Raw genomic sequence first — 27327 nt, forward strand, 5'->3', positions numbered from 1 at the left:
TGTGAGAGCCATATATTCTTATACACAAAGATACCATAAAGTACAAATAAATAATGGATGTCAAGATGATTACTTATCTTGACATTCATCTTTATTTCCATACCACTATATCCAGAATCTGGCAACTATAACCTGATGTTGGATTACCAAATTTGAGTCCAATAGCACCTTTATAACCAACAAAGTGCATGCACACTTCCTCAGTTGTGCTACTTCAGACCAACACGGCTACCCACTTGAATCTATCCTGATGTTGGATTGTGGCAACTACTTTTGAAATACATGATTTTTTTCTTTTCACCAGGTGAGTTCTACTTCAATACACATTTTGAGACTGGTTTTGGAGACTGGAGACCAATTGTTGTCCAAGGACGAAATTATCCCACCAACAGGTAAAAGATACAATAAAGTATTTTATATTTTTCAGAGAATTCTCCAGACTGTGACATACATTCAAAATTCATTATTTTCTCTGAGCTAAAAAAATCCAGATTACTCTATCTTCCCTGGCACCATGCATCAGGCTCAGATTCCTTCTAATCTTCATCCCACCTCAAGAGAAGCAGGTAGCAAAGCTAAGGATAACAACCCAGCTTTAACACTGATGCTGTGCAATGCCAGTCAATCAATAATAAGACCTCGATTCTGCAAACTTATTTTGCAAAGCATTAGACTTGGCATGCATGACTCAGTCCAGCAGAATAAAACAGTAATGACAGCTGCAATACTATGCACACTTCCTGTTTCACACACTATGTAATGAAGTCTCAGAATACACCATGCAAAGGACTAATACTCAGCTTCATCAGTGTGCACCATATAGGTAAAGTTAAAGGTATTCCCTGTGCAAGCACTGGGTCATGTCTGACCCATGGAGTGATGCCCACTAGCGTTTTCATGGCAGACTCAATACGGGGTGGTTTGCCAGTGCCTTCCCCAGTCATTACCGTTTACCCCCCAGCAAGCTGGGCACTCATTTTACCGACCTCGGAAGGATGGAAGGCTGAATCAACCTTGAGCCGGCTGCTGGGATTGAACTCCCAGCCTCATGGGCATAGCTTCAGACTGCATGTCTGCTGCCTTACCACTCTGCGCCACAAGAGGCTCTTGTGCACCATATAGCTGAGCCTATGGATCTCCTGCTGAGAGATGCCTTACATTGGTTCTTTCCCATGTGAAAAGAACTGGGAGTATATAGCGAAACATAACTGTGTAAAAATATTGAATATGTAAAATGAGAAACTTGTCAGCTTTGGATATATGCAACCATGAAACATTTTCCAGCTGTAGTGGAAGAAAAGCTATATGAATCCTTCCACCTTCAACAGATATTACTTATGTTTATTTTTATTTCTAAATATATTTATATTTATTTTTATTTCCCAAGATGTTTATATCCTCTCTTTTGATTTAATTATGTCATTTCAAATGATTGTGTGTATGTGTGTTATTGGGTTCATAATTGCTTCCATCCATTCCCATTATGTCTGCTTTCATTCTCACTGTTTTTGAATGGGGGACCAACTCTTGTATTCCTTCTCATCTTCCTCCCCTCGTTCTGCCCTGCACCTAGTGATCTTAATGTTCTTCTATGTGATAATATTTACCAGAGTACATTAAGTCATGGTGCCTGAGATGCTGGTGAAGGAGCATTCAGTGCTCCAGAGGGAGGTAGGGTGGAAAAGAGATGTGATGACATAACTTCCTTTTTATAATGGAAGTGACGCCTGCACATCAGTATGCTGCTTACTTCCACACATCCCGCCCCCTTTTAGCACCATTCCTCCTCCAGCCAGCTGAGTGGGGGGAATGCCTGCTGTAGGTGGGAGATTCCTCAGGTCCAGTGACAGCCTGGGAACCCCATAAGCAGGGTCAATATTTGGATGGGAGGCCACCAAGGAAGGCTCTGCAGCAGAAGATAATGGGAAGCCATGTCTGCTCCTCACTTTCCTTCAAAGTTCCTTGTGAAGGTTGCCATAAGTTAGTTGTGACTTCATGGCACATATGAATACAAGGAGAGAGAGACTGGAAATGTAGAATTTTGCTTTTAGGATTAATATCCTTTTTCTTTTATTTTTAGGCAGGCAAGGAAAGATTACAGGGTAGAGTCATCCATAGATACTGTTTCCTGTTGGACGCTGCATATAAGACCGTGAATCACATTTCCCAGCAAAAGTTGCGTTTAACATACCTTTCTGTGTGTATTAACTGGAGCACTGCCTAATTATATATATTATTATGCTGGTACATTGAAATTATTTCATGAAGAATTCAGAGCACGATATTTTAAGCTGTAATGAGATTAATTTGAAAATACTGGGCAATAAAAGTGATATAAAACATGATATAATATGGGTAGCTTTTACAAAAGTTGTTTTTATTATGCTTGTTTATTTAAATAGATAATCAGCTTTAAATATATGGAAAGCCTTCTGAAGTTCTTATATTGTTTTGCAAGGTATAAATGTTTTAATTAACAAATAATAAAACAAATCAGAGATATGGTAATTAAAAAAATCTACCATTTTCCCTGCCTTTAGTCATTTGAGTGCTTCGATTGTCATCATGTTTCATCCCTTTCTATTCATTTGTCACAGAAGCTGAACCATCTCAGTGCTCTGAAGCAGGAAGTTCTATTGACTATATATCTATGTGAATAAGTTGTCCAACCAGCCCCTGTTTCTTCCTTCTTCTCCCACTGCAAATGTCATATCTCATCTGCTTCTATGTTATACTGTTGTTGAGATGAATTTCCTTCCAATGTGTCACATTTGATATCACAAATGTTGTTACACTATAGTCTCAGGATGCTGCAACAGGAAAGCAATTTTTCTCCTAACTCAGTACAACACCTCTGACATGGTATCTTCCAAATAGGAATGTCAGTCCCCAGATGGGGCCTAGGTGTCGCCTGGAATTATAGCTCATCTCCAGCCTAAGGAAATCAGTTCATCTGGAGAAAATAGCTGCTTTGGAGGGTGAACTCCATAGCATTATACTCCACTGAGGACCCACCATGTCTGTCCTGAACCTACTGCCAGTTCATTGGAGGCCCTTGAGTTCTACTATTTTGGAGGAGACATAAAAAATTATCTTTGTCAACTCTTTCCACTCCATGCATAATTTTATAAGCCTCGATCATGTCCCCCCCTTTCGTTGTCTCTTTTCTAAACTGAAAAACCCAAGCCTCTTCAGCCTTTCTTTATAGGGAAGATGCTTCAACCCCCTAATCATCTTGGGGTCATTTCACACATCAGAAAATAATTTTGCCGTTGCTTTATATAATAATAAACAAAATTATTTTAAAAAAAAAGAAATGGCTAGACAGAGTATCCTTTATTTTTTTAATATAATTTTATTATTTATTATTATATAAAGCATTTACAGAGAAATTGAGAAGAAAAAGCGACCAGCTGATATAGTTTGCCACCTCTTTTATTATTCCTAATCTAGAAGTTTTGACCATTTTTCTTAGCCAAGTGATTGTTAATACATATGAGAGTATGATCTGTTATAAGAATACATTCTGTTATTATCTTAAATGATATTAGGTCAGTCCCCTTCATAAATTGGCTCTGACCCAAGAGTTACTACTGCCATCTTGTTAATGCCTATGAAGTATGGTTTGTCATCCTCTTTTAGCATATATATTGACATACATATTCAATTCAATTCCCATCGCATATTAATCCTGATCTAGGAGTTATTACCATCTTTCTTAGCAAAGTAGTTGTTGATACATATGAGAGTATAATCTATTATAAGGATATATTCTATTATTATCTTAAATGATATAAAGTCCGTTCCCTTCATATATTGGTCCTGTCCTAAAAGTTACTGCTGCTGTCTTTCCCACAGGAAGCCAGGAGAATACTCCATTGTTCAACCCATCCTTCAGGTGGTCGCAGAAAATGAAATTGTGTTTTTTTCCATAGTAGAGTATTTCTGATTGTCCTTCTGTCAGGGCCAAAGAAATCTCTTACTTGATTCTTGCTTGCAGTCGCCTTTGAGTAGACTCTGAATACTTTATCAATCTGGATCTCTTCCTCTGGTCGCGCAGGAATATCTCCTGATAGCTTCCTGGTTGCTGTCGCTTTTGAATAGACTCTTTTTATTTTGCTGATCCAAATCATTTCCTGCTCTGAATAGACTTCCAGGTTTTCGGTGCTTTTCTTCCTTGAATCTGTTTTCCCAGGTTCTTCAAAGGTACTTTGGGTTTTTACATCTCTGGCTCTCTCTCTCTCCAGTTGATTAACTTCCAGACATTGAAGTTTCGTTTGATTTATTGTTAGCTGAGCTACGTCATCAGCTGGTCTCTCCGGACCATGGGCTCTGTCCAAAAGCTCCCCCTTAGTCCCACGGATTTCCTTTTCCAGCTTATTGACTGCTTTCAGTATCTTTGAGTTTCCTTCGCATAACAAATGGAAAAGCTGTGCCTTAGTTAATTCTTCCATAGTTCTAGGCGGTCACAAACTATAAACAGAAAGTCTCGTGAGGTCTCGCGGGAGCACGAGCAATCCCAAATTATCAGTTTGTCGATCTCCGTATCAAGTCAAATTCCCCCACTGAACTTTCACCAACAAATCTTCAAAGCTCTCTCTTTGTTTGGTTAGTGGGTATAATTAGCTGGGAGTCTCTCACTCGACGAAAGAGGGAATTCACTTGTGAATTGGTTGAGGGGGGGGAAGAGCTTGTGGGAGAAGAAAGAGAAAAGCCAGAAAGCTTTCAATTCTTACTGTTGCAGACTCCAGCTTCTGTCAGCGCTTCTGTCAATCTGGTAAAAGATGGTCTGGGAAGAATGTGAGGTCAGCTGGTCGTTTCAAGCTTGTAAAGTTGTTTGCGACAAGGGCGTCATCGTGACCTTGAACACACGCCGCTATTAATCCGGGGAGTTCGGTCCCCCTACCTCCCCACGGATCTGTAGGACCCTCAGGATGCCGTTCCCGGTTCCTGGGGCGACCGGCGAGCAGATTTGCGTATCTGCTCAGGTCAGCCAGGTGCAGAAGCTCCTGACCCTCGGCATGGCTTAAGAGCTGAACAGAAGTCCAGCTTTTTTATGGCGCCATCTTCAGTCGTTCCTCAGAGTATCCTTTATTTATAACATGCAACCTGATTATCTTTCATGTAAATTGTTATTCCTGCTCTAATCTACCATTTAAAACAATGGGCCTTCAGCACTTACAGCTGTAGATTTGCCATGAACTTTCTTACAATACGTACACTATTCAAACAACTGTCTCTTACTAGTCAAGAGTTGGCTTACAGCTGTGACATTTTCTGTAGAATCTAGGTCTTTGATTGGCTTCCCAAAGTTAGAGTTCAATAATCAGCACATCAGGACACTGACCCAGTATACAATATGCAAGAGGCTCACCTTGGGCTATTTATCTATTTATCTATTTATATACCACCACTCTTCCAGTGGACTTGCAGTGGTTTACACAAGATAAAAACAGTAACAAATATAATAAGACCCCATAAAACACCCCTTACATAAAATAGACAAAATAGACAACATTGTCTTGCAGATGTCGCCATATCTCACTAGTTCCCAAATACAATCTATGATCTGAGCCCCATGGGATGTCAAAAATATATCCAGTCAACATTATGTTGTTTTTTAACTTGCTTGTATAGGGATGAAAGGATGTACACAGCACAGGCATCTGGAGGAAAAGGAATCTTCTGCCTGTCTCTCTCTCCCTGGGGCTTCTCCAGACTCCAGGCTTTATTCAGTACATTTTGCTTAGACACTCTTTGCATAGCTAGACTTCATTGCACACTCTTATCACAGCCTTTGACCTCTCTGGTTGCCCAGAAAAGTACACAAGGATATCCACATATCTTAATCCCTGCAGGTTTGAGAGTTTCACTCATGTACCTAAGACTGGCAGTGAGTATCTGTGTGTTATGTTAACTCATTCAGCGCCCATCAGCTTGGATGAAGACAATTGTACCCAAAAAGGCAAGTTTTTTGCAAACTTCACTTGCGTCTAGTGTTGTTAACCATCAGGTGGTATACAAAACCCATAAAGTCCATGTAAACCCAGCTACCTAGCTAAATAATGTAGCTTATAATGTATTTTTCAACAAGAATATATTATTTAACTATGAAATTAGTACATAGAGCCATGCTGACAGTTCATATTTGTCTAACAAGCAAATAAAAATATACATAACATTTATTTATTTATTTATTTATTTATTTATTTATTTATTTATTTATTTATTTATTTAGATTTATATACCGCCCTCCCCGAAGGCTCAGGGCGGTTTACATTAAAACTAATCAACGATACATGAAACAGTCTTCGTTAAAACATACAGTAATTAATAACAGTGGTTGTAACCATATAACAGAATAATGTAACAGTATAACAATATAATAAAATAATATAACGATGGAACGGTGCAATACCACAACAGGTCCAGAGCGCTCTGGTGGAGTTCTGGGAGGAAGGGGGAGATGGGGGAGGGGGGGAGCGGGGGAGCGGGGGCCCTTCATTCGCTGTTGGTTGTGCCTGGTCTCAACCAAATGCCTGGCGGAGGAGCTCCTTTTTGCAGGCCCTGCGGAACTGTTTAAGCTCCGTCAGGGCCCTGATCTCCTCCGGGAGCTCATTCCACCAGGTGGGGGCCAGAACAGAGAATGCTCTGGCCCTGGTCGAGACCAGGCGGACTTCTTTAGGGCCAGGGATCCTTAGCTGGTTGGTGGCAGTGGAGTGCAGAGCTCTTTGGGGGGCATAGGCAGGGAGGCGGTCCCTCAGGTACACTGGGCCCTGACCGCGTATGGCCTTGAAGGTAATTACCAGAACCTTTAGTCTGATCCGGAATTCAACTGGTAACCACTGCAGTTGGTGGAGAATGGGCCGGATGTGGGACCTCCACAGTGTTGCTGTGAGGATCCTGGCCGCTGCATTTTGGACCAGCTGTAGTTTCCGGGTCAAGGCTAAGGGCAGGCCTGCGTAGAGCGAGTTACAGAAGTCCAGTCTAGAGGTGACCGTCGCATGGATCACTGTGGCTAGGTGTTCCGGGGCCAGGTAGGGCGCTAGTAGTTTGGCTTGGCGGAGATGGTAAAATGCCAGCCGCGCTACCTTTGTGATCTGGGCTTCCATTGTAAGGGAAGTATCCAGAATCACGCCTAGGTTCCTGGCGGATTGAGCCGTAGAGAGCTTTACTCCATCCAGGGCAGGCAGGCACGCTTCCTCGCATGGGCCCTTCCTACCCAGCCACAGGACCTCCGTCTTTGAAGGATTGAGCTTCAGACGACTCTGCTTCAGCCATCTCGTCACTGCTTCCAGGCAGCTGGCTAATGCTTCTGGGGGGGAGTCAGGGTGGCCATCCATCAGGAGGAAGAGCTGGGTGTCATCGGCATATTGATGACAACCCAGCCCAAACCTCCGTACCAGTTGTGCGAGAGGGCGCATATAATAAGGAAGGATAACAATGTCAACACAATGACCACACATTGCCAGTCAAATGCAGAGAGTACTTACCGCTCTCGACTCCAGTCACTACCACAGGCCTTAGTCAGCAAGGATTTGTATTGCCAGTGCCCCTCCCCTTCCCACCCTCTCCAGGCCCAGCACTGGCCATTTTGGGAGGTGGTAGGTGCATGATCATAACCATATATCACCATATTATCATATAATATTATAATATCACCTGATAATTCTTTTATTCAAAAATATATATTTTCAATTAATTTCCTCCCAACCTAGCTGGCAAAATCCTTCTGGAGCCATTGTAGAACCCCAGGCTTTCATGAAATGCTGGTTGAGACAGCCTGCTCTAGTGTTATCAGATTTTGTACCACCAAAGAGTTTTCTCTTATTTTTTTAACCATATCTAGGCATAGATCTAAAAATATCATAATCCTCACCTTCCTTTCTAGGGTCTTTTCTGCACTGGTAGTTTCCTTTTTTCGCAGTGAATTCCTGTCTAATTATTTTTTTTCACTTCTGCATTCAATACCTGCTTTCTGAGTCTGTAGGTGTTGTTCTTTCTTCAACATTGGGTTTCCACCCTTCCGTGTTCAGCATGCATTCAGTTATTGTTTTTTTCTGGGATTTTTAAGATGGCTATTGCTATGATTTTCTCCAGAAAAGCATTCCATGTGGTTCCTAAATTTCCTTCATCCTTCTCCTCCCCCTGCATTTCTCCTGACATTTGCCTTGCACAGCAGAGCACAGAGAAACTCTGGGGTCTTGTAAGGATTTCAGGCTGCCCTCTCCTCCCCCCCCCCATGTTCTTTACAACATTGTCGTGCAGAGCACATTGATGTGAAATGCTTGGAGCTCATAAGGGTTTCAGGCTACCTCTCCTTTCCTCCCCTTCCCCTCCCATATTGTCAATTTCATTTCTTAAGAAACAGAATGTCTTTCTAGGCAGCACAAGACTAGGATCTCTGGTTTTAAAAAAAATCAAGGAAAGTTTTATATGCTGTTTTTCTGCCCTGATTTCCACTAGAGTAAATAGCTCGATTGGGAAGGTTTTAGGTTACAAATCAAGCAGTTGCTCATTCAGTTCTGGGGTTAGTTATTGATTTTTTTCTGCACTGAACTGGCCAAAATGAAGGTTTTAAAAACCTCTTTCAAGTTCTTCATGCCTATTCAGGTCAAATATTTTGCTTCTGAAAAGCTTGTGTTTTTATTCTTCCCCAGTTAGACATAGTCATCTTATGTCACAATTGCCATCACATTCACCTCATCATTCATTCTCATCCTATTTGTTATGTTAAACTTTTCTTGTGTGTGGCTTGGGATGCAAAAGGGATTTCTGGAACCAATCACTACTTTAGTGAGACATCCTATACTAATTCACAGCAGCATTAAAATGCCATAAATTCTATGAATTAATAAGTGGTAAAAAGTACAAGTCCCCCCCCCTCCCAACTGGAAGTTGTGCTACATAGTGGGTTGTGGGGGAAAAATTCTTGTAGGATCTGGTTTCTGAAGCACCGTATCTCTTTTGTGATCTTGACCCAACCCTAAGAAGTCCCCTTCGGTCCTCATTATAGAGCGATTAAAGTTGTTATATGGCAGTCATGTTGAATGAAAGGCAGTTCTATGAGAATGTGCTTGTCTTATCTAAGTCAGAACCAAAGTCCAGAGTGGAATCAGGGGGCACGCTTCTTAGTACCAGTAAAGGGCTAAATGTGGACTTGTTTAGAGTCATATGATTAGCGGACTATCTAAAAGGAAATAGGGAAACTTTGAATTTAATGACTGGTCATGACACTTTAAAGCCAAAGTCCACATTTAACACATTTAACTAATAACCCTAGAGTCCTGATTTCTCAAAAATTAGTCCTGGAGGAAATAAATAAATTTTAACAAGTTGAGATACCAGTTTGACACAAATTAAGTAATATGAAGATAAATACTCTTAAACATCTTTGTCAGCGTACTGATGTCATCTTTCATTCAGCAGATAAGAGTGATGCCATAGTTGTGTGGAATAGAGATGAATATACTAAAGAGAGACACAGACAATTAAATGATAAATCATATTTTTCCCGGGTGGAGATCTCTTTTGGAAAACCCTGGATTTGTATTTAGAACTTTCCCTAAAACCTTTGGTTCCCACCACTGGATCCTGTTTACAAGATACAATGGATTTTTGGAAGTGTTGTGAATACAGCAAAGCAGAACCACAGAGTGGGAACCATGATCCAAACAGCAGGAACATTTAAAGTTATTGGTTAGCATGCAGATCCATCCAGGCACTTGATCATTTGAACAGTCCAATTAGTTTAAACCAGGGGTCTTGCAAGGAGCAATTACAGGCTCTGGCAGGAACCTGGGACTGTATATAAGTTTGGGTGGTGGGCTATGTGTTCTAATAAAGAGCTGACTCCACGAGAAACTCCGCACCTTTATTGAAGCTATTATTCAATTGGAACAATATCAGGAATATACAGTTATACAATGGTCCTGAGGAAGTTCTGTAGTTGTTGTACAAGCAACTAAACCTTGAGCTTTTATTCATATTTTGGACATTTTTTTAATCCTAAATTATTGAGCACCATGTAATCAATAGTATTTTATTACATGTTTTAGTTACTCAGCCGTTTTGGTTCTCAGTTTCTGTACAGTGTGGAAATTTGTATTCCAAGGAAGAATATATCCATTGAATCAAAAAAATGCAAGCAGATCATAGAAGGCTATAAAACTAGCTGATAGCCATCACCCACTCTGCTAGGTTGGGATTAACTGAAATCCATATGACTGCTTGGTATAGCTCCCTGAAGAAGACTGCAGCTGTTGTGCACTCAACACCTCTTAGCTTTGTAGAGCCCCTGTTGTTAATTTTGATGACCAACTGAGTTACCACTGTTTGGGAGGTTAATATTCAAAATAATATTTTCTTGAGACACAGAGGTCGGATCTCCACTATGATCCTCACACAGAGCATAGTGCTGAAAAGTTGCGGTGATAGTGGATAAAACTGCAAAACAATTTAAAGTGGGGACATTATACAAGGAAACAGGGGCAAAATAGCCATCCATCTTACTTAGGTGCCGGAGGAGATATTAGAGCCCCTGGCTCATGAGAATGTTTGCAAACTCCTGTCTCTTTGCATACCTATTTGCATAGCATACCTTTGTGTTTGGTGTAGTGGTTAGGAGTGCAGACTTCTAATCTGGCATGCCAGGTTCGATTCTGCACTCCCCCACATGCAACCAGCTGGGTGACCTTGGGCTCGCCACGGCACTGATAAAACTGTTCTGACTGGGCAGTGATATCAGCGCTCTCTTAGCCTCACCCACCCCACAGGGTGTCTGTTGTGGGGAGAGGAATAGGAAGGTGACTATAAGCCGCTTTGAGCCTCCTTCGGGTAGGGAAAAGTGGCATATAAGAACCAACTCTTCTTCTTATTATCCTATTAACAGCCAAATGCAACAAATGAACCAGGGAAACTTTCAAAGGATTCAGCAAAAACCAACTTACTGTAACTCAGAAAGATTCTGCTAATGTGACTTTCTAGCAAGCTGAGCCATGTTTTAACCCTGCTCCAGTCCTTCCAACACTTCTCAGTAGATTACTTCCTCTGGGGCAGCCTTTCTCAACTTTTTGTTAGTGTTAAGAGCCCCCAGAACATGTAGAATATGGTTGGGATTCAGCATAGCTGTGTACACACCCATCTCCCCCCCTTCCCACCCCCTCCAGGCACATCAATAGCCATTTTGGGAGGGGGGGTTGACATGACCATATATGGTCACATCAGCTGATAAATGTTTAACAATTTTTTTAATATATATTAAAAATTAATTAACTCATACCAATTCAGAAAACCCTTCGAGGGCCATCAAGAATCCCTAGGTTTTCAGCAAACACTGCTTGACATAGCCTGCTCTAGGGAGTAAGCCATGAGTATTTACTCAACATATTCATCATGGCATGTCACAGCAAAATACCATCTTGATTGTTAGCTGCTAGTACAATGTCTCAGGGCAGTTCTGGTTGCAAAAGGAAAAGTAAAACTCAACAGAAACTGGAGGAAGAAAAAAGCAGAGAGGTGTGAAATGCTTGAGAAGACTGTGAGGTTATAAATGGGCTGAAACTGCCCAGGCATGCAATACAGATAAGAGAAACAACTTAAAGAGCTGTAGCCATTGGAAGTCCCCATTCAGAAGCTCACCAACTCAGTCTAGGTGGGGCACTCCAGTAAATCCCAGACAGCAACAATGTGATCCTTTTCCAGCCACAAGTGTTTCTTTACAGAGTATTCTTAATGGATTTCACTTTGCTGTGGTTCAAAGAGTCTAATAGCCAATGCCTCACACCTGGCCCGTGAATGCTAAAATACCGAGATGCCATGATTTTCTCAGCCTGCCATGTCATCCCTATATATTCAACTTAGAGCCTTACTTCAATATTGAATTACATCCCACGACTAGCTGAAATCTTTGAAACCACTGTCTGTAAAGGCTTGCCAATCTCTGAGGACATCTCCACACCCATTAAATGCAGTGTAATGTTTGCCAACAGAAGTCACTATATTCCGGCCCCTCCATATGATGTCGCCAACATCCAACGGGCCCTGAAACATTTTGCCTGCCCTTGTACCCACCCTTCCCTCTCCATTTCTTGCTCTGAGATTTTTTTTCTTTTAATAGTGCAACCTACACTGCTGTGGGACTACAAAGCTATGTTCCCCAAGTTAAAGTAAAAAATGTTATGCATTGTCCTTGTTGATTTGGAGATGAGTCAGCCAAGACACATTCCCGTTTGTGTTTTCTGCCATTTGGTTTTTAACAGGGAAAGTTGTGTGTGTATGATGAAACAGCCCTCTCCTGATCAGCTAGGCATCCATGCTCTTTATTTTTAAGCCTTACCGTTCAGACACAATCACTCATCATGGTCCAGTTACTATTTCCAGCCTCTCACAAATCTACCAAAACATAAATAGAGTCCAAAACACCAAGAATCCCAAAAGGGTGAGGGGGGTGCTGTATTGTGCAAGTTTTTTCTCCATAGCAACATGGAAGTGTTAATTTTTTCAAAAAAAAATGCTTCTGTGTTGTAGTGTTACTGCATAGCAACGTGGAAGCACCTTTAAAAGAATTAATTTAGGGGAACAGAAGTTTGAGTCCCCGAAACAACTGCTGTGCTGGAATTCGTGGCTTGCGGTGACTGACAAGCTGAGGAGTGGGGGGAGAAGTTCATGTTGTTTTCCCTTGCCACCTAGTTGGACCCCTGTGTTTGTGGGCCCACAGGGCAACTGCCCAACATATCTATGTGTTAAAACAGCCCTGGATAAAGGGATTTTAGGCGGGCCTTTCTCCCCAATTTCAATGGCTTCTAACAGCCAGTGCTGCAGAATTCCTTATACTGCTCACCCTGTCCTGACAAAGGCCCTATTTTATCATCCTCTCCTAGGTCCTTACTGCAGAAACAAACAAACCATAGGAATCAACCATCACATTAAGGGATTGGTCAAGGTCCTCAGGCCCAGGAGTCTTATCAAGGGCACCCCACAGATTTTGGTATCACAAGTATCCCTAAATAAACCAAGTTGCCTAGTCTGGAGTGCTCTTTTTATGTTATAATTCCTACTTGTGCCTTGGGGCATTAAATTATGATGGTGCACCGCACTTTTGGCAACCCTGTGTGTGCGGGATGGAGGACAACTAAATTAGTTGGATGGAAGCGAAATAAAATCCAGGAGAGGGGCTGAAAGCCAGGAGCAGCACTTTCACCGCCTGGGTTGGGCTGCCTGGCGGGCTCCGCCTTTCCCGGGTATTTACTCCCTGTAGGGGCAGGGGCGCCGGCCAGAGTTGCCTGCAAGTAGGCGCGGGTGTGAAGCTGCTGGGTGGGTGCGCGGAGTTCTGCTGGCGTCCGAAACAGGCGGCGTCCTTCTCTTGCCCCGCACATTGCCCGGCTTGGGACCCGGCGTCTCGGCATGAGCGGCCCGCATGAGGCGTCGAGGCGCGCCCAGGAGCGCTTTGGTGTCCTGGGCCAGAGCGACGGCGACGGCGACGGCGACGAGCTGGACGGCGGCGCCCTGCTGGCGGCCGAGAAGGACCTGGCGGCGGATGCGCCCTGGAAGCGCATCCAGCAGAACGCTTTCACCCGCTGGTGCAACGAGCAGCTCCGCGGCGCCAACCAGCGCATCGACAGCTTGCGGGACGACCTGAGCGACGGGCTGCGGCTCATCGCCCTGCTGGAGGTGCTCAGCCACAAGCGCGTGTCCCGCAGGTACCACCGGGCCATCACCTTCCCGCAGATGCGGCTGGACAACGTCTCGGTGGCGCTCGAGTTCCTGGCCCAGGAGGGCATCAAGCTGGTCTCCATCGGTGGGTGAGCGCCGCGCCCTCTCCTCTCCTCTCCCGGAGCGGGGGGGGGGGGGAGGCGGGAGGGAAGCCCCGACGCGCCTCCCTTTCCCAAACTTAGGCGCTCCTCCAGCCGGATAGTATTTAGACGGCTTTCCTCTAGCGCAGGGGTAGTCGACCTGTGGTCCTCCAGATGTTCATGGACTACAATTCCCACGAACCTCTGGGGCTCAAGGGAATTGTAGTCCATGAACATCTGGAGGACCACAGGTTGACTATCCCTGCTCTAGCACACGCACACCCCGGGGGACGCTTGCTCCCTCGAGGACTCTCATTTGTCTTTCACCTGCTCTTAAGTGTAGCCACCTCTTTACCTAAACTATGCTTTGGCGAGAAAGTGGCAGTTGGTTCCCGGCGTTTTCGGTTTACTTTGTGGGTTTAGTTTGATTGAACATGGCCGGCTGAGCCGCTTTTAGGGGTGCTGGAGAGCCCCAGGGTGGTACATAACAAATGGCTGGGGCTAAGACATTTGGTGCAGGGAGCCGCATAGCCAATATATTTCCAGCCATCACTGTCACCATTTTTGAGCTATTCAGGTGAGTCTGACACAAGGGAGATCCTATGGAGGTGCCTAGGCAGTACCTGGTTCCAAGTCAAATCATGGGGGGAATGAAGGGATGGCTGATTTCCTGAGATGCCTCCCTTTCAGCAGGCAGAGCCCTTTCCTTTTGGCTGCAGGGCTTGTTGAAGGTTGGCGAAGGCTCTACACTGTTAAAAGTCCAGCCTCTGATTCTGTTTTTTATTTATTTATTAGAGTTTTAAACCACCCTCCCATAGGGCTCAGGGCAGTTAGCCAGAGGGATGCATGCCTGGAGCTACACTTAAAGAGCTACAGGGGCCATGCTGGTAGCTTGTAGAGCAACTCACAAGACATCTATCAGAGGAGCAGGCCACCTTGCTTGTTGTATTAGGAAGAACATGTAGATTTGTTAAATACATGAGGTCATATTGGGCTGTGTGCATTGGATAGAAATTGAGTATAAGGAATGTGGGTGGCAATTGTCAGACTTCTGTCAATATTTCTAGCTAGCATTCACCTGAGTGTAGACTTCAGTCTTTAATACTGTAAGGCTAAGCTTGCTTTCCAGGCTTCAGTTTGGCTTTCTTCTCAGACTTGGCTGATTGGCTCACTTCCCAGATTTCTGGCAAGCCTAATGTTTATCTTAATTATACACAAGAAAGAGAAAGTGAAAATAAAGTTATTCTTTAAGCCAGCGGTCTGCAACCTTTCGGCTGCCGCGGACCGCTGCTCTGGAGTGGGGGGAGAGGGCGGCCTGGGGGCTCGCGCACACGCGGCAGCCCGAGCGCAAACGCGCATGCATGGACTGCCGTGCACGCATGTTTGCGCCCGGCAGGGGCGCAAACGCGCGTGCGCGGCAGTCCGCGCATGCGCGTTTGCGCCGCCACCATGCCAATGGCCACTGCTCCCCCTCCCGGCCCCTCTGGGCCGCCAGCAAATCGGCCACCAAAGAGGCTGATTAGCTTGCGGCTCAGCAAGCTTCTCTTCCCTCCCCTCCCTAAACAAGAAGCTTGCCGGGCCGCAAGCTAATCGGCCGCTTTGGCGGCCGATTTGCTCGCGGCTTGGCGAGCTTCTTGCTTTGGGGGTGGAGGGAAGAAGGAGCCGCGGCCCAGCACCAAGGCCTTCATGGCCTTGCACCGGGCCGCAGGCCGCAGGTTGGGGACCACTGCTTTAAGCTATAGTAGATAAATCTCTATCAATCAGAGAGCCAAGTTTCATCTAGTTTCGTCTGGCCATCATCTTTTCCCCGCTGTTGATAACCCTTCCAGTCTTTGATGCAGTGAGTAGCTGTGTTGGTCTAAGGCAATGTTTTTCAACCTTTTGACCATGGAGGACCCCCTGAAGTATTCTTCAGGCTTTGAGGATCCCTGGAAGTGATGTCAGCTGGTCACACCCCTGGAAGTCATGTACCAGTGGAAGTGGCATCACCCAGACTCTCCCCCTGGATGTGACATCAACAGACCACTCCCACATCGCAGGAAGTGGTGTTATCACTTGTGTCACCATAATTGACATATCCATTAGACCCACCCCCACCTACACTTGACTTTCACACATTTTTAGAGATGCCAGCTGGGGATGGGGGGCCAAAACCCAGGATGGGCAAAACGCAGGAGCCACCAGGAGGCCCACCAGCAGGTCCAGAACTCCAGAAGCACTTCCCCATTGGTTGGCTTCTGCCATAGGGACTTTGGGGACTTGTAATTCACACGGCCTTTCCTGTGTGGTGCAAGAGCTCTTGATGGCCTTTGAGATTTGGCCACTGCATGACACAGACTAGTGGACTGAATGAGCCACTGGCCTGATCCAGCATGATACTTGTTTTGTTCTAATGACTGGGGCAGTGATGATCTTATTCTTGGTACCTGGGGCGCAACAGTGGGAGTGCTTCTGGAGTTCTGGCCTTGCTGGGGGACCCCTTGACAATCCCTGGCATTTGGTGACTGTGTGACACAGAGGGCTGGACTGATCCAACATGGCCTCTATCATGTTGTTATGGTTAGCTGGCAGCCCATCTGGTGAATATTCCCAGTCAGGATCAGGGCTGGCTTCTGCAAAGTTACACTGTAGGAAGGTGAGGAGGAGGAAGCTGTGGCTGTGATCTAGGCTTCTGGTAGAGGGAGGACACCTTATCCTACCCAGAGAGGTCCAGCCCCCTTGCTCAGGCTTCGACCACATCCTCTAGAATCCATCACAGGGACCTTTTCCCTGAAGAAGACCAAACAGCCAGCCCAGAGTGCTGATATTGTTCTGTTCATAAAACATAAGAGATCACTTTGTACTTCTTTGAGATTGCCAGTCCCCCTCCCCTCCCAGAGGTTGGCATCTCTAGAAATGTGTGAAGGTCAAATGTAGGCAGGAGTGGGGTGGGTCTAATAGATATGTCAATTCTGGTGACAGTGACAGAGGAACCCCAATTCCTGTGATGGGAAAGTGCCAGTGTGTGTAGCATCATTAATTTAAAAAATCACTAATAAAATAAAATGCTTGTTAAATAAGTTAGTTTCATTTTTGTGTGTGCAAAATGCTAAATATCAATATGCTAAATATCAAAGCAGTCATCTCGGCTGTCATAAAGCCCAGCATGCAAAGCAGCAATTCTCTTCTGGGAAAATCTGGACATGTGATTTGGACATGTTCTAGGGAGATCCCCAGGCAACACCAGGAGGTTGGCAAAGGGAAACCTGGGAAGAAAGGAATCCTTATGCAGGCTGTGCATGGACCTTGCACTGGATCCAGGTGTTGTAGCTCTCAGTTAGGGATGCTACCCTCAGGTGGGACCTGGGGATCCCTTGGAATTACTGCTCATCTGCAGATGGCAAAGGGTGGGGGAAAAGACAGTAGGCGGTTTAAGTTGGGAATAAGTATGCAGGTTCTACCCCCTCCTAGCCAGGAAAACCATCAGCAGACTAACCACTCATTCTTGAGGAGAAGGGAGACCAAGGGATATAGCCAGTTCCCAAGCCTAGCTAAGGCAGCAGGGGAAATGCCAGGGACCCCTTCCAACCCCCACCTGGGAGACCCCTGGGGGTCCACAGACCTCTAGTTGAGAAACACTGGTCTAAGGCAACAGAGCAAAATTTGAGGCCAATGGCACCTTTAAGACCAACAAAGTTTAATTCTGGGTACAGAACAGAATTTATTATACAGTCAAAGACCAGCAAATCATAATAATCCAACAGTTAGAAGTTTAAATTATAGTGTTAAAAATGTAGAAGATTTGGCTTTTATACCCCTCTTTTCACTGCCCTACCAAGTCTCAAGGCAGCTTACAATCGCCTTCCCTTCCTTTCCCCACAACAGGCAGCCTGTGATATAGGTGAGGCTGTGAGAGCTCTGACAGAACTGCTTGGTCAGGACAGCACTGTTGGCTGGATGAGGAGGAGCGGGGAATCAAACCTGACTTGCCAGATTAGTAGCCGCCACTATTAACCACTACACCAAGTTGGCTTTACTATTTAGTATAATAAAGCCATAGAATAAAACTTAAAGTTATATGACATTTACATTAACCCTGAATTCAATAGTAACTATTGTTACTGTAAATCTCGGGTAGCCATCTTCCACTAACAACCTGGTATTTTCCAAGCTCCAGCAGTAGCAAAGGAGCTTGGGGTGGGTGGGCCCTGCTTATTTTAGTAGACCTTTCAGCAGTGTTTGACATGATTGACCATGAGCTTCTAGCTCACCGCCTCGCCAATGCCAGGATCAGAGGGACAGCCCTTCAGTGACTGATCTTCTTTGTCCAGGACCATGGACAGAGGGTAGCCTTAGGAGAGAGCTCATCAAGCCATCAGCAAATGACTCGCAGAGTCCCTAAAGGGGCCGTTCTCTCTCCAATCTTCTTCAATATCTTTATGCACCCTCTTGCTCAACTGGTGCAGAAGTTTGGGCAGGGTTGCCACCAATATCCCAATGACACCCAGCTCTTCCTCCTAATGGATGACCACCCTGACTCTTCCCCTGAAATATTAGCCAGCTGCCTGGAAGCAGTGATGAGATGGCTCAAGCAGAGTCATCTGAAGCTCAGCCCTTCCTCTGGCTGGGCAGGAAAGGTCCCAGTGAGGAAGCGCACCTACCCAACCTGGATGGAGTGTGGCTATCAATGGCCCACTCCTCCAGGAACCTGGGGGTGATTCTCGATGCCTCCCTCACAATGGAGGCTCAGATCACGGTAACACAGCTGGCATTTTACCACCTTTGCCAAGACAAACTACTTGGCCCCAGAATACCTAGCCACTGTGATCCATGTGATGGTCACCTCTAGACTGGACTGCTGCAACTATGCTGGCCTGCCCTTCTCCTTGATCCGGAAACTACAAATGGTCTAGAATGCAGCTGCCAGGGGCATCACAGCAACACCTCGGAGGTCCCACATTCAGCCCAACCTCTAGCAGTTGCGCTGGCTCCTGGTTGAATTCCAGATCAGGTTTAAGGTTTTGGTTATCACCTTTAAGGCCACACATGTGGTCTGGGCGCAGTGTACCTGAGGGATCACCTCTCTGCCTACACTTCTCAAAGAGCCTTATACTCCACCATTTCCCTGCCTGGTGATCCTTTGCCCCAAGGAAGCCTGCTTGACTTCAACCAGGGTGACAGCTTTTATTGTCCTGGCTCCCACCTGTTGGAATGAGCTCCCAGAGGAGATCAGGGCCCTGACAGAACTTGAACAATTGTGCAGAGCCTGCAAAAGGGAGCTCCTTCACCAGGCATTTGGTTGAGGTCATCCAAACCACCACATCACCCTCCCCCCAGCCTCCCCCCTACAACCATCACTGCAGACTTGCCCATCCCACTGGGCCATCAGAACTCATTGACTTGTTCACCCCAGTGTTCTATCATTCCATAATGTTTTCCATTGTTATTATTGTATTGTTATAAACTGAGTTACTTGTATCATTCCTGTTTGATGTAAACCACCACGAGCCTTTGTGGTGGGCAGTATATAAATATAATAAATGAATAAATTTTGCTACAAATGCCAGAATATAACTGGCAGCAAGGAGGACATGATCTATATTTTTGACCTCATCAGTTCTGCAAGGGCAGACCCTTTCATCAAAAGGGACTTTTCTGTACTGTCCTTCTGACACTGCAGAAGGAAGGGCACTGGATCTTGCGAGAGTGAAGGCCTTTCTATGGCTGTGTAGCTCCAAAAAAGAGACTGAGAATATGTTAGAATATGGAGGATGAGCTATCCAGATTTAACAACTGAACTCCTGATTCAAAGTTTCTATATTGACCTACAACCTTTCCTATATCTACTCAGATTGCTTTCATTGGGAAATATGTCCAATCGCGAAAATAAATCACCTAACAATAAACTATAGCCAAAATAAGGTGAGACTTACCAGGAAACACAGCTGTTTAGCTTGTTTCCCAGGCTTCAATTTGGCGTTCTTCCCAGATTTCTGATAAGCCTCCCTGTTTATCATAATTATACACTGGAAAGTGAAAGCGAAAGTGAAAATAAAGTTATTCTTAAACTATAGAAGATAAATCTCTAGCAATAAGAGAGCCAAAGTTCATCTGGTTTCATTCGGCCACCATTTCCCCCATTGTTCATAGTCCTTCCAGCCTCTGAGGCAGTGGATAGCTTGGGCAACGGAACACAATTTGAGGCCAGTGGCACCTTTAAGACCAGCAGGTTGATACAATATGGTGGGAGTGGATGTTCAAGCTTTCTCCTATGCTATTGCTTTCAGATACGCACAGAAACCTTTTTAAAGGTGTCATGATGTCCTTCAGTTTGACTATGAGCTCTTTTGCCTTCTACCTGTTCTATATAAGGAGGCCTGTGAGGTAGTTTATGAGTGAACTCCTTATAGCTCTCAGGGGCTGCTGCCCTCTTTGAGTGAATATTGTCACTTACTGTATCATCAACATGTAAGTCAGTTTCTGGTGCAGGACCTGTTGCTATATTGGATGCCTTTTTAACTTGTATTTCCCCATTAGAATCCTTGCCCAGTGAAGCAGCACCAGTGAGGAGCTTCTTCATTCTGAATAGCATACTACTAAAGATGGGGTGTTTAAAAATTGGAAATGTATATTGCCAGGAAGGCTGTCAAAATGCTTAGAGTCAACATATTGTTATTCAATAAGCCTTGGTTTGAGGGGATATTTGCTATTTGCAACATTCCCTTGTTATTCTGGGTCTTTATAAGTTTGTTGTTTAAAAGTGAAAGTTGAAGTTTGTAAAGAGGTTAATGACTTTGTTGACAGTAAAGACTCCTTATCTATAACCTCTGTTGTGAGGGTGTGCACCATTTTTACTGCCTCCTGATATATTACTTTGGCTTCACTGTTTACACTGTTAAAAAGCTGTTAAGTCAATCAATTTTTCTAAGCTGTTGGGAGATTTCCACAACAGTCTCCACTGTTAGTAAGCAGTGATCACCCACAAATTTTAATAGGTCTGTTCTGGAAAGAGTCCCACCACCACCACTACCACCCCACACACACACACACACACACACACACACACTCATTCCAATCAACTAAGCTAAAGATTTCAACCATTGAATTGGTTGCTGTGGACTCCTCTGTTGCCTTGGCTGCTATCTCAACAGATTCACCACCAAGTGGGTGAAGGAGGGGGGAAGGAAACATTTGAGTAAAGTCCTTCTCCACCACTTCTGAAAGGTCAGATGTGGTTTTGAATGCAAGCAAAGTGTTATCTCTGTGGGTATTTGGCCACTGATGCAAACGAGGGCTTCTGCCAGCCAAGGAACTAACCAATCAAAGGAACCTGCTAAGGTCCAACCAGATTGTTCTGCTTAGGGCCAATCAGAGGCAGCAGCGGGCTGCCTGAAAGGTATAAAAGTCCATGAGTTTGCCTGTTTTTCTCTGCTCAGTAGTTGATAAATAAAAAGAGCTGTTCTGAAGAATTGGAGTCTTTCACTGAACCTGCAGACTTAATAAAAGGGTCACTCACCAAGTCATCCAGGAGCAAATCATCTATTTGTAATTGCTTCTTGGAGTAGAAGTTCCTGGTGGATCTGAGTTGGAATGTCTCCTGAGGCATTTTTTACCCTGTTGCTTTTATCCTTCATAATTAAAACAATAGAGAGAGGGACCAAAATAACTGTATATACTCGCTTATATGCCGACCCGCATATAAGCCGAGGCACCTAATTTTACCACAAAATCGGGGCAAACGTATTGACTCGCATATAAGCTGAGGGTGGGAAATGCTCTATCATCACTGGCTCTCCCTTCCAGCCTCCCCACCACCACCACCAAATACATAAAAGTCAAGAGGAGGAATAGCTGCTGGTTTTTATACCCTGCTTTTCACTAACCAAAGGAATCTCAAAGTAGTTTAAAATCGCCTTCCCTTCCTCTCTTCATGCCAGACACCCTGAGAGAGCTTTGACAGAACTGTTCTGTGAGAACAGCTCTGGCAAGAGATCCAAACAGTGCCCCAAAGCGTGCAAACCAGAGCAGAACAACAGTACCCAAATTTGGCAACCTACTACAAGTACAACAGCTACCAAACTAAGAGAATGGACTACTCTAACTACAGCTACAGTACCCAGAACCAAACACTGAAATAAAGAACTGTAAAAGAACTGAAGGAAAGAATTGTAAAAAGCAACTTTTAAAAGAAACACAACCCCAAGAAGAAAAGGCAAACAATGCTGCCCCCTCAGATAAAAGAAGAAACACTAGGAGAAAGAAACAGTAAATCCCAAAGCATATAATTCTTTGCTAAAACAGACAAAAGGTCTGATTCAGTATAAGGTAGCTTCATATGTATAACGTACATCTTCAGTTTACTGAAAGCATTTTTTCATACTATTAACCTCTTGATTGTGTTTCTTTTTCAGATAGTACAGCTATTGTTGATGGTAACTTAAAACTAATCCTAGGGCTAATTTGGACTCTTATCCTCCATTATTCAATCTCTAAATGTGTGTATGAAGATGATTGCAATGCCAAGAAACAGACTCCAGAGCAGAGATTACGAGGCTGGATTCAGAACAAAATCCCCTCTCTACCAATAACTAATTTTAACAAAAACTGGCAGAATGGCAAAGCATTGGGTGCCCTTGTCAATAGCTATGCTCCAGGTGAGTCTTCTATGTCAATATTTCTATTCTGTCTTAGCTGCACTAATAGTCTGGTCAGTTGGTGGCTTTGCATTGAAAGCTAGTGGTAGGGAAGCTGCCCCTACATTCACAAGCAGGCTGAAGAAAACTGGGAGGAACCTAAAAAAAACCCCGGGATGGCTCCATAAACAGTTTCAAAATACCTGAGTAATAAAAAAGATTCACTTAGGAAATGGAAGGAGGACCTTATAATTAAGAAGGAATATAAGAAGGAATATAAAGTTTAATAATAATAATAATAATAATAATAATAATAATAATAATAATAATAAACAAATAACAAAGGCTTGTAGGGAGAGTGTTAGAAAAACTAAAGCTCAGTATGAACTTAGGTTAGCAAAAATGCTAAAAACAACAAAAAATGGTTCTTAATTATAATCAAAATAAGAAAAAGAATAGTGACATTGTAGAACCATTACAGGGTTAAGGAAGTGACATATTAATAGGTGATGAAGAGAAGGCTGAACTGGTCAATTCCTACTTCTCATACTTCTTTTACAAGGGGAATTGTGCTCAATATGGCAAAATCATTTAATGTGATGAGAGATGGAAGTTGTGGCCTAGGATTACTGTATGGGTAGTCCATAAACACCTAGGGGCTTTTTGCACGCCTTCAAAATCGCACAATGGTTGCCAATTGGAAACGCTATTGATTTGCCATAACGCACAACGTCGTAGACAATCTGCCACACACCTGAAACCAATCTGCAAAAAGCGCTTCCTTGTAGCGCTTTCAGGGGAATCCCAAAAAGTGGATTCACCCTCCGGAAAGCGCTACACTCTTGCAACCAATCTTGCAACCAATCTGCAACACTAGCGAAAAAGACCTGTGCGTTAACATTGTTGCGGTTTCTTCAAAGTCCCTCCTCCTGAGCCTGTCCTCCAAACTTCCGGCGAAGCGATCGCCATTTTTTTTTCTCCGAGCCCGTGAGAGGGGGGGGGATTTTTTTTTTCACTCGAGGCAGCGTGGCAACGATCATACGATCAAACGACAGCTCACATTAGGCAGCTGGATGGGTCTCTCCGTTGCAACGAATCTACACAGATTCGTTACAATGGGTCTGTTTTTTTAAAAAAAACCTTTCTTAAAGGGAAAGGGGCTGTTTGGGAGCATGGTAACGGCTGCCCATTGGCTGCTTGACGGCCAGGGGTGGGACGAGCTCGGCAATAGCGCTTCCTTTCTAGCGATTTCTGCCGAGACCGGAAGCTGTGGGAAACGCTACAAAACGCAACTGGATTCCACTACAAAGGCAGGTATGCATAACGACGAATTCCACTATTTTAAATGGCGATTTTTCATTCAGTGACCAATTTGCAACAAAGATCCCGGTGCATAAAGCCCCCTAGTTTCTCTAAATGAAACCAAATCCTCTGGGCCAGAGGAACTGCTTCCAAGGGTACTAAAAGAACCTTCAGATGTAATTTCTGAGCCTTTGTCCATTATTTTTGACAATTCTTGGAGAACAGGTGAAGTGCCAGAAGATTGGAGGCAGGCAAATGTTGTCCCCATCTTCAAGAAGGGAAAAAAAAGAAGGATCTGAGTAACTACTGACTGGTTACTGGCAAAATTTTAGAACAAATTATCAAATAGTTGGTCCTTCAGCAACTAGAGCAAATGGCTATAATTACTAAGAGTTGACATGGCATGTCAGACTAACCTTATCTCTTTGTTTTGAGAAAGTTACTACCTTGCTAGATCAGGAGAATGCTGTGGACATAGTTTACCTTGATTTAAGTAAGGCTTTTGATAAGGTTCCACATGAAGTTCTTATTGACAAATTGGTAAAATGCCATATAGATCCTTTTACTGTTAGGTTGACAGATTGCACCCAAAGGTGCATCCAAAAGTGCAAATGGTTCACCATCTTCTTGGAGAGCAGTGACTTGTGGAGTGCCTCAGGGATCTGTCCTGGGCCCTGTGTTCAACATACTTATCAATGATTTGGCTGAAGGAATAGAGGGAGTGCTTATTAAATTTGCAGATGACATTAAACGGGAAGACAGAATATAGGATGATCTTGATAGGTCAGAACACTGGGCTAAAATCAATAAAATGAATTTCAACAGTGATAATGTAAAGTTCTTCATTTAAATAGGAAAAATCAAGTGCATCACTATAGGATGGGTGAAACATGTCTTGGCGGTAGTGCATGTGAAAAGGATCTGAGGGCCTTAGTAGACCATATGCTGAATATCAGTCAGCACTATCACTTGGTGGCTAAAAAGGCAAATGGGATTTGGGGTTGTATTAAAGAAGTATAGTGTCCAGATCACACAATGTTATGTTAACGCTTTACTCCACTCTGGTAAGACCTCATTTGGAGTACTGTGTTCATATTTGGGCACCACAATTGAAAAAAGATGTAGAGAAACTGGAGCATGTCCAGAGGAGGGCTATGAAGATTCTGAGGGGTTTGGAGAGCAAGACATACAAGGAAAGGTTGAGGTATCTGGTCTGTTTAGCATGGAGAGAAGATGACTAAGAGGTAATATGATAACCATATTCAAATAGTTGAAGAGCTGTCATATAGAAGATGGAGCAGAATGGTTTTCTGTTGCCCCAAAGGGGCAGAAAGAAATTAATTCAAAGAAATTAATTCAAAAAGGGTTTTGGCTAAACATCCGGAAGAAGTTCATGATAGTTAAAGCAGTTCCTCAGTAGAACAGGCATAATCGGGAGGTGGTGAGTTCTCCTCCTTTGGAAGTTTTTAAGTAGAGTCTAGATAGTCATCTGACAGAAATGCTGATTTTATGAACTTAGGCAGAGTGGGTGGGCAGGAAGGGATGTGCCAGTGTTTGGTCCTTCCCATTTTTAAGTCTAAACTTAATTAGGAAACAAATTGCTATGCTTCTTGGGGCACAGTATATCTTTTGCCAGGATACATTATATTATCGTTGTGAATCACCAAGCCTATACGGGGAGGGGCAGTATACAAATTAATTGATGATGATGATGATGATTGTTGTTGTTGTTGTTGTTGTTGTTGTTGTTATTATTATTATTATTATTATTATTATTATTATTATTATTATTATTATTATTATTATTATTATTATTATTATTATTATTATTATTATTATTATTATTATTATTATATTTTGGGGGCAGAACTGAGAACTGGAGCCCAGCAGTTGATGTCATCTAGTAAGTAGCTAAAAGTTTTGATGAGAGGGATCTCTAGATGCATCTGTTCAATGTTCTGCTTGTAGTCAGCACAATTCAGCCACCTTTAGAACATCTATCTTTCAGGAAGGAAGAAATTCTGAACTAGAAAGTATCCAACTGAAAATTTGCTGTGGCTGTTGGTCTTTCACTTCACTGCAGTGGAGGCATACTTCTGTATTACTTTTTTCTGAACGGTAAGGGCAGAAAGCCCAATTAGCGCTCGCCTTGGCCAAAAGTGACATGTTGTGTCTTAAGTCTAAGAATTCCTCCCTTAGGTCTCTGCCCAGACTGGGAAGCCTGGGACCCTAAGAAGTCTGTTGCTAATGTTCGTCGAGCCATGCAACAAGCAGATGACTGGCTGGGTGTGCCTCAGGTAAGCAAAAGTAGACAAAAATAGACTTCTGCATTATACTTTATCCTAAGCTTTGTGGTGGTTTGAAGCTCAAAGCATCCTCTCTGTGCTGGCTGTAGAACTGCAAAATTAAAGCTTTGTGTTGATTCTAGGACCACACAGTTAATTCCCTGCTCCTTTCAGTCTAGCTCATTGAAAGCAAAGCTAAATTCATCTACTGGAGTTTGAAACTCATGGCACATGATGTTTGCTGGGTCAGTTGGGCAGTGAGGCTGTCATGGCAAGTTGATAGAACATAGTATATTGCTTGTTGTGGGCCACTTGTAACAAGAACAGCACATCTAGTTTTACTTGCATGAATTCTTGCTACCAGTAGTGTGCTGGTGCTATACTGATGATCTCTCTCTGCTTAGGCCACAGTGTGCATTAATCTTCATGAGTACTGCCAAAAACAGTCTCCCTAGGATAGCATTCTTGTTTATGTTTAGAAAGTATGCATCTTGGCTTTCTATTATAAATGTGATGTTAGAGTTCATTGTACAAAATTGTACCCTACCATCTATTTCTGCTGACTTCTTCCATTTTGCCATGATACTCTTTCTGAAAGGGGAGATGCTGATCCCCTTTCAGGGGGGCTCAGTGAGCTGCAGCAGGAGGGGGAGGTAATGAAGTCCTGCTTCACAAGATGCACTCCATTTGCAGATCTTCAAGGATACAAACCAATAAATTCAAGAAATTAAACCCACCAATTAAGACATTGAACTGCAAAAACATAAAAGTAGCAGCTGATAAATACTAGAACACCTGCAAGTTAAATATTACTTAATACAATAGGCATCATTGTATATACAATCTATTGCTTTCCCCAAAATCCCTACAGAACAGGGCTTATAGCTGTTTACAGGCCAGATGTAAATCCTTCCACACCCCTCCCTGCACAGCTTACATTTTTATCCTATTCTGGGTGGCTAATTTGGCATGTTCCCTCTTATGTGAAGGCTGCCAAAGGAATCACGTGAAGACTGAATACATAGTAATGGCCCAAATGAAATATGGGTTTGGGGCATAAGGACTGATTTTACCAATATGAACTTTCACATGGCTAAAAGCACCTTGGAAGAACTTGGGAAACAGATTTAAGGAAAGAAAGCACCGAAAACCTGGAAGTCTATTTAGAGCCGGAAGTGATTTGGATTAACAAAATAGAGTCTATTCAAAGGCGACAGCACGCAGGAAGCCATCAGGAGATATCCCTGTGCGACCTGATAAGATAGAAATACTAACATTTTTTGGACCTGCCAGCAGATACATCGTGGAAAAGAACACAATTTCACCTTTTGCGAC

General features: G+C 43.6%; 2 protein-coding genes across 3 annotated transcripts in view; both read left to right on the forward strand.

Annotated features, from left to right (window-relative positions):
* LOC143832034 (inter-alpha-trypsin inhibitor heavy chain H4-like) overlaps window positions 1-2350 on the forward strand; it is a 40361-nt gene extending 38011 nt beyond the window's left edge. For both annotated transcript variants that reach the window (XM_077325770.1, XM_077325771.1), the window contains 2 exons: window positions 305-392; window positions 2081-2350. In XM_077325770.1, coding sequence (XP_077181885.1) covers window positions 305-392; window positions 2081-2156 — 164 coding nt within the window. In that variant the 3' untranslated portion in view covers window positions 2157-2350. The remainder of the gene's footprint in view (window positions 1-304; window positions 393-2080) is intronic.
* Window positions 2351-13290: 10940 nt separating this feature from the next.
* LOC143832035 (inter-alpha-trypsin inhibitor heavy chain H4-like) overlaps window positions 13291-27327 on the forward strand; it is a 54402-nt gene continuing 40365 nt past the window's right edge. The window contains exons 1-3 of the mRNA XM_077325772.1: window positions 13291-13798; window positions 22184-22426; window positions 25907-26004. Coding sequence (XP_077181887.1) covers window positions 13405-13798; window positions 22184-22426; window positions 25907-26004 — 735 coding nt within the window. The 5' untranslated portion in view covers window positions 13291-13404. The remainder of the gene's footprint in view (window positions 13799-22183; window positions 22427-25906; window positions 26005-27327) is intronic.

The sequence above is a fragment of the Paroedura picta genome, chromosome 3, assembly GCF_049243985.1.
Source record: "Paroedura picta isolate Pp20150507F chromosome 3, Ppicta_v3.0, whole genome shotgun sequence".
In the NCBI taxonomy this organism is placed as follows: domain Eukaryota; kingdom Metazoa; phylum Chordata; class Lepidosauria; order Squamata; family Gekkonidae; genus Paroedura; species Paroedura picta.